General features: G+C 36.1%; 1 protein-coding gene across 1 annotated transcript in view; it reads left to right on the forward strand.

Annotated features, from left to right (window-relative positions):
• The window catches only part of LOC103538736 (collagen alpha-1(XXVIII) chain), a 30,281-nt gene extending 22,807 nt beyond the window's left edge, over positions 1-7,474 (forward strand). Inside the window, exons 26-35 of the mRNA XM_030454151.1 lie at positions 44-112; positions 758-826; positions 1,647-1,727; positions 2,538-2,573; positions 3,674-3,710; positions 3,827-4,384; positions 5,100-5,341; positions 5,947-6,037; positions 6,121-6,210; positions 7,263-7,474. Coding sequence (XP_030310011.1) covers positions 44-112; positions 758-826; positions 1,647-1,727; positions 2,538-2,573; positions 3,674-3,710; positions 3,827-4,384; positions 5,100-5,341; positions 5,947-6,037; positions 6,121-6,210; positions 7,263-7,474 — 1,485 coding nt within the window. The remainder of the gene's footprint in view (positions 1-43; positions 113-757; positions 827-1,646; positions 1,728-2,537; positions 2,574-3,673; positions 3,711-3,826; positions 4,385-5,099; positions 5,342-5,946; positions 6,038-6,120; positions 6,211-7,262) is intronic.
• Positions 7,475-8,041: the final 567 nt, after the last annotated feature.

The raw sequence follows: 8,041 nt of genomic DNA on the forward strand, positions 1-8,041 counted from the left end.
TATTATGAACATTGTATTTAACGCATGCAGGGTTTTTCTCTAGGGAGCTGTAGGACGCCCAGGGCCACCCGGCTCTCTGGGACCTCCTGGTGAAGGTATTCAAGGAATTAAGGTAAAAAGACTCAGTGTCTTCAAGATTTAACTTGTATTGAGTTGTGAATCTGCCCATCGCAGTGTTACAGAGATTTCTCATTGTTTCTATACAAGGAGAAGCTCAGGCTAGAAAATAACAAGGATAACCTGAGCACCTATGAAGTATATTCTGTCTCCACTGCTATAAACAATCCCAAGGGTGTGTGTGTTGAGGGAGCGGGAAGCAGGAGTATCTTTTACTAATTAAAGATACAAAATTAAAAATACCATTCCCTCTTCCTCATTTCTCATGCCCATGGAGATGCTCTGAAATAGTTATAAGAATTACCACCTTTAGTATAGAGTCTCTACCCTGAATCTATATGTGTTACTAATTTTACCATGTAGATGAGATCAGATCAGGCTCAACAACAGAAATAAGAAACAGGGAATGACAAGGAATAAAATGGGATAGAAAAAGGGAAAAGAGAATTAGAACCAACAATGGTTGTGCAATTTTTTCAGTATTTTATATCTGTAGAGTGGAAGTCCTGGTTATTTGAGAAATATAAGCTAGCAACTACATTACCTCAAGTACCTCACTTGAAACTCTCTTTGAACATTTAAAATTCATGCATATTGAATTACTTCAAAGGGATAATATCACTACTTGGATTATCATTAGGGGGAACGAGGAATTCAAGGAATGCCAGGACCACGAGGCCCCCCTGGAGAAGGGTTTTTGGGACAAAAGGTATGATATCTAAATCAGAGATAATGACTGAAGCCAACATACTGAAAATGTTCATTACAGTCACTTCTCACCAAAGGCATGTGAATTCTGTGAAAAAGGAATGGGGATCTGGGAAAACCCCAGTCATTCACATGACTGTTTTAATATTTCATAGCAGCATCTCTTTCAGTGTTGCTTTTTTTACTATCATATGAGGGTTATCTTCTACTGCAAACAGAAGACATAGATATATACTACATTTAATATCACGGCCTTTCTCTTACCCACCAGCTATGCAAAATTTGGGGATTACATTAATGTTAAAGAGAAATGTGGGTTGGAATCAGTTTCTAGATGTGAAAAGCTCAGAAGCTGTACAAAGTCCCATAGCCTACTAAAAATCAAACCAGGAGGCACTAATTCATGCTTGCTATTCCAAACACCTTTTCTGGGCCAAAAGGTTTCTCAGGGTGATACTCTCATTATTCATTCCATCTATGCCCTTGCCTTTCTTCTCAATTTCCCTGTTTCTATCTTATGTTTCTCAAGCATAATTTCAATCATGCAATATCTCATGAAACCCCTGTGTCTGCATGCACATTTTTGAGATGGTTTATTGTTCAAATTGCTTTAGCTATTTTTTCCCATAAAAATGCTTAGTCAATACTGCAAGTTAATAATTAAACTCACAAATATGAATTTATTTAAATGACCTCTAGCAAGAATTTCTAACCCAAGTCAGAAGCTGAAGGTTAAATCAACGAAAGCAGCTAGAGAGAAATAAGAAAAGTATTAACAACTGACTTAAACTTGTTGTCTGCTTACCAACATGGTTTTAAAGGGAGATCGAGGATCTACAGGTGAAAAGGGGAAAAAAGGAGAAAAAGGCAGTGTGGGTGATCCTGGTTTATCTGGAGAACCTGTAAGTAATTCAAGATTATCATGTCTGTTTTCTTAAACTACTTAAAAATAAAGCTGGGTTGTGTTTTCTTCTTGCTATTTAACTACATATAATCTGAAATACTTAAGAAACTGTAACTATGAAAACTTTTAAAAGCATAAAGAAGACTTTTCCCTGCTGAACACCTCACTTCTCACAGGTGTGATTTCTTCTTAAGGCAGTGAAAGACAACTCCAATATTTTAAGACAAAACTATGCATTTCTAGTCTATGGCTACCAAGTAACTGTATCTCAGGCTTTCCCTCAGAGCTGATGAACAGACGAAGAGAGGCAAAACAGCGAATCCTGCTGATGGGCAGGTCCTCAAAAGCTGGAAAGCAAAATATGGCACTTCTCTATTCTGACACTTTCAAATGATTAAGTAGAGATACGTAAACACTATTGCTGTTCTTGCCCTGACACTGGCCCCATTAGGCTCCAATATAATGAAGCAGAATTCCCATCATTTCAGGGTGTCAGCCAGGTATACAGCCTCGTGAGAAAGGAAACACACAATATGGTAGACAGGAAAGCTTTGCACAGATTCTCCCTTTCTAATGCAACTTGACAAGCAGTGATCATCACTGGTCTATTGAGGTCATCCAGTGCCCACTCCTCACCACCTTAGGAGGCTGTAGACACTGCATGCACAAGGGAATATCACAAGAACACTCTCTAGCAAAAGCTCTTATTGAGCAAATATTATTCTAATAATGGTATCAATAAAGTCATACTCTGAATTACAATGTTACTAACTAATTGCATAAGTTTAATTAACAATCACTGTTACAGGGCAAAACTGGACCAAAGGGAGAACAAGGCCTAACAGTAAGCAAATTCCATTGTTTAAATCCCACTATGGGGAGATAGATATACACAATACAAGATAAAATGAGACTAAATGTATCCAATGTTAATTATTTGGAACAAGCTTTACGACTAGAAGTGGTGTCATTAATAATACAGAAAGAAATCATGCAAAAGCTTCTGACTACTTTATGCTGAAAAGGAATTTAGAGTTCCTGGTTGTTTTAGGTATTTTTCTGTTGTGTTCCTTTACAGTTACTGTTAGATAAACCAGTTTTGTAAAAATTTTTATTTAAGAGTCTAAAGAGCAAAGACGTTCAAACCTGTCATAGTCTACCATGTTATAAACCTAATTATATTTCTGCTAAGCCTGCACTGTACTGCACCCAAATTTGGTAAAACATGTCAGTGAGTATATAAATAGTACTGAGGTTTATGATGGAAGCTGAGCAGCAGCAGCAAAAGGTTGTATTTGAAAGACTGACTCATTGCCAAAGAAGTCCTCTAATGAACTTTAAAAAAATTTAGCAAATGATTCTTCTAACAATAAGAAACATTTTGTTTGCATGTTAGGGAAGCTATCACTTCTCAAAAAAACAGCTCTGAAGGCAGAAGGTTATTTTTTTCTGTTGAAAGTTGTTTAATAGACTAGGCCAACTACATTAGGTTTCATGAATCCTCATCCCATTCTGTGTTGGCACTGTCATACACCAGCTCACTACAAGCAATATGCTTCCTGAAGTTGGGTCTATTTCTCCACTCCATATATTAAAAAGGAATATTCATATTATTCAGATGCTAAAATATGAATGGGTTTTGACTTTAAGTTTTAAAGAGAGCCAAATCATCACCAAATATGTTTTACAACAGTAGTTAATTTTTTTAGATATAGCTGTTGCTGTGCTGTCAAGTTAATGATTGTTATTGTGCCACATGAAATAGCTCATCGTAAAATTTGAGACTCGTTTCAAGCTTGAAATGTCAGGTTTAAAAGTTAAACAGTAAAATTTTTTTGTAGTTCTTGTAGGACACAGATTCATTATAAACAAAATCTTTGGTAGTGTCAATATTATATTTGAAAGAGGCAAATTGTAAAATATATTTAATTTTTGCATATCCAGAGAGAAGATATAATTAGATTAATTAAAGAGATATGTGGTGAGTACTCAGGAAATCTTTAATTTCATATTCTATTTTTTCTTCATTACATTCTTCTTTCCAATTGTATACCAAGTCAAGTCGTCATGATCTCTTCTTTTATTTTTCCTTTGCAGGCTGCGGTATTAAATGTAAGGAAATTCCTATGGAGCTTGTGTTTGTGATTGACAGCTCTGAAAGTGTAGGACCAGAAAATTTTGAGATTATAAAGGACTTTGTAACTGCTTTAGTAGACAGAGTAACTGTAGGCAGAAATGCCACCAGAATTGGCCTTGTGTTATACAGTTTAGAAGTTCAGCTAGAATTTGGTCTCAGCAAGTACACAACCCAACAGGATGTTAAGCAAGCAATTAGAAAAATGCAATACATGGGAGAAGGCACTTACACAGGAACTGCTATCCGTAAAGCCACCCAGGAAGGATTTTTTGGTGCTCGAACAGGAGTGCGTAAAGTGGCCATAGTGCTGACAGATGGGCAAGCAGACAAGAGAGAAGCTGTAAAACTCAGTATTGCTGTCCGAGAGGCCCAGGCAGCAAACATCGAAATGTATGCAATAGGAATTGTAAATACTTCAGATCCAACACAGTTTGAGTTTGTGCGTGAACTAAATCTGATTGCTTCAGATCCAGACAGAGAACACATGTATCTCATTGATGACTTTAATACCCTTCCAGGTGCGTTCACTGAAGCTTTATTCTGCATTGTACCAGATGCTTCTCAGAATGGGGATGGATGGGGAAAGAAGCATTATCTTTGTGCATATGTTAAGGTTTGATGCTGATCAGGACTAATAACAAGGTGCAAAGTAACAGGAATCTAGGGATACAGAGTCCCTTCTCTTAAGGAGTTAAGTCCCTTCTCTTAAGTTATAGAGCAATGCAAAAACAACAGGGGATGTCATCTACAGGATAGGAAGACAGGTGTTTAAAACTAGATTTCTAAGCTGGGTAAGTGCTCATGCAAAGTAAATGTGCTGGACTGGAAACCAGAGTCAAAATCACTGGGGTTTCTACTTAGTAACTTCATTACTTATTCACATGAGCAAGATAAGCAGTTAATTTCCCACTGCCAACTAGCAGTTGTTACTAAGCTCAGATGCATACCTTTAGATGAGTTAATTGTATTTTGAACCATGTAGAGAACTTCGGTCTGTGAAAAATAAATGCCATAGTCCAGAGAGCCTGGAATAATCTTCTTAGATGCATATAAATAACCCACAGGAGCACTGGATTACATGTGTAGTATTTACGTATATAATAATCCCTATTTATGTATATAAATAATTTAAATAAAGAATAAAAAAGTGGTTTTATAAATAATCAAAAGCACTCTGAATTTCTCAGTATATTGAGTTTCTTACTTCTTTTTTTTTTTTTTTTTTTTAAACAGCCCTGGAGTCCAAATTAGTCAACCAATTTTGTGAAGATGAACATGGTACCTTAATATACAACCGTAATGGAAATGGTGCGAGCATAAGTGGACCATCTTACCATCCAGTATCTGCAAGTTCTTTACATTACATTCTCCAGGACAACAATATTAACAGCCAATCACTTTCAGCACAGACACCTGGAGTATCTACAGTAGAGAGTCCTCTGAGTCTTGGAGATCTTCCTCAACCATTAGCTCCAGTAAGAAAATTCAGCAGGCTTTAATGAGCAGAAGTTTTATATGTGTATAGTTATCCTTCTCTTTTGTCTGATGTAGTATGTAATTTTCCCCCCTACTCGTCTACATGGCAGCCACCGTGACAGCTCCTTTAACTGAGTATGTTCAGAGCTGGTTGTTCCAAGTAAGAGTTCTGATGTTGCATCCAATGCAATGGGATGGCTATATTATCCAATGGCTATAATTTATTTCTGACAGCATTACAAGGATTACTGATGCTATGTTTAATACAGAAATATTTGTGCCACAGTGTGAAACATGTTACTAAAATGCAAGTACACTGTAATAATTAAGTCTAAGGATATTAATTAAACTCAGTTGTACTCTGTATTTTTAAGTTTATTTATAAAGTCCTGTAAAGATCAACGGAAAAAAATATATACTAGGTTTACGACTGACAACCCTTCTGGTAAACCAACTAGGTGAAGTTAAAATCTTGATTCTTAGCACTGAAATCAGGGTAAACGGGAAGGGAAAACATTAGAAAACCTCTAAGTGATGAAGGGCTTGTTCATTCTGAGACACTTCACAATATCTGAAGAGAAAAAAAGTTAAATGTTTCTTTCAGACCAAAGTACCTCCTATGACAGTGTATCAAGCCTCTGAAGAGGAACAAGAGGAGGAGGAAGAGTTATCCTTGATAACAGTGGATACTGGAGGTATTTTTACCATCATTCATTTCTTCATCTTCATTTTTGGCTGATCAAAAAATCAGTGCCTCAGTCTTTCTTTTCATCTGCAGCTGTGGTACCATTACTGCCATCTAAATCACCATCACCAGATAAAATGATGACTTCCTCCCTTTCAGCTGCAGAGTTCACACCAATATCAGGTTACAGATCATAATTATATTTTCATTTTTGCTTCTTTTTATCCTGACACTAACATTTCATAAGATTTAAGTCAGAGTAATTTTGTTTCATTCTCTGAAGATTTTGTCAGCCTATGCTGTGCAAAAAAATCTGTTTCAGGATATTGTAACCTCTGTTACAATATCACAGTTCTTGTCCAGCCTGTTCACCATTTTTTCTCTTCCTAAATTCAAAATCCCACCACTCCAATTAGAGCAAAAGCAAAGTCAGCTCTAACCTGAGACAGAGCTCATAAATGGCATCAAAAAGTGAAAGCTGAGGCGGGCCAGTGAGCAGGTAATTCATTAGCCAAGAAAGGACATTCTATGAAGATGTGAGGCTTCATTAAAGACAGAGAAAATAATGATGTTGATTTTGGACAGTAAAAATAGATTACTCCTTTGGAGGAAAAATAGGGAAAATGGTACTTAGTCATTTGAAAGAAAGTGCAGTAGTTAGTTTACTGTTCAAAGTATTGATTCTTTTAACATGAAATGTCCAAAAGAATTCTATTCATCATTTGGGGGACTCACAATTTTCAGTTCCAATAACAGCATATTATGATGGGAGGAACAGAAACATGTTCCCCAGCTTCCAGGGAACATTGGCATGACTATTATTCTGCCTCTGGCAATACCTTTTTTTAAAAGTGTCAAGATCCTAGCTGCAAAAGACTGATTCCACCTCTGAACATGAAGTCAAAGTATTTTCTACCTCCTGGCATTATTAAAGTGACTGCAACTAGATTAGTATGTCACAGTCCTCAACTGCATTATCTATAGGAACAATTAGACCAACAAGCTTTACATTCAAACTATTTCTACCATGTTATTAGATACGTAGCACAAACATCTTACAAAAGAAAGACTCAAGTTTTATATTCTCACTATTGTAATATCTTTTAGAAAGAAAAGTGAATCTTAAACTGGAGTATAGCATTAGCAGAAAAAATTAGTTAAAAAGTTGAAGTCTGTGCAATACTATTGACTTTTACAAGCTGAATTATTTCCATTCCTCTTTTTTTTCATTTTAGAAAGTATCCTGGACCTTCGGTGCAAGTTAAGGCTGGATCAAGGGCCATGTCGTGTTTATATGATTAAATGGTATTATGATAAGCAAGCCAATGCTTGTGCTCAGTTTTGGTATGGTGGCTGCGACGGGAACGCAAACCGCTTTGAGAGTGAAGAGGAATGTAGAGAGGCTTGTGTATTTTTTTCTGGAGGTAGGAGTTTCCCTGTGTATTAATGACAAGCAAGTTGAAGCTATTGATTGTTTGGTTTTGTTATCAAGTACCCAGCATGGATGTAAAAACAAAGCCACTAATTCACAGAATGTTAACATTATGAAGTCATATGCTCACAAGTTAAAAACGTCTACCTATTCAAGGACACTTTAATTCTTTTTGCATACACGGTATGATGTCCTTATGTAACAAAATAACAATTTTTCAGCAGTTATCAAGAAAACAAAATTTCCTTTTTACTAAGACCAGTATAACATTTGCCATAGTAATTGCTTCTCCTTCCCTGAGATCTTTAAATGTTTTCGTTGTACAAACGTTAACTATACCTTATTTTTAACAATATATGGCTTTGAAAAGCAATCCTTAGTTAATAAAATTTAAGAATTTCTTTTCTGTTACAGAAATCTGATATCTGGCATGGATTCTGCAATGAAGATTTCATTTTTTTAAGTTGAAGTATCCCACAAACCCTATCTTGGTATTTCCAAGAAGTTACATACAGAATACCACTCAATACAGATAAATAGAGCGCATGGATCAACTTGTGGCCTACATTCTCTCCAGCTCAC

The sequence above is a fragment of the Calypte anna genome, chromosome 7, assembly GCF_003957555.1.
Source record: "Calypte anna isolate BGI_N300 chromosome 7, bCalAnn1_v1.p, whole genome shotgun sequence".
Taxonomy (NCBI): Eukaryota; Metazoa; Chordata; class Aves; order Apodiformes; family Trochilidae; genus Calypte; species Calypte anna.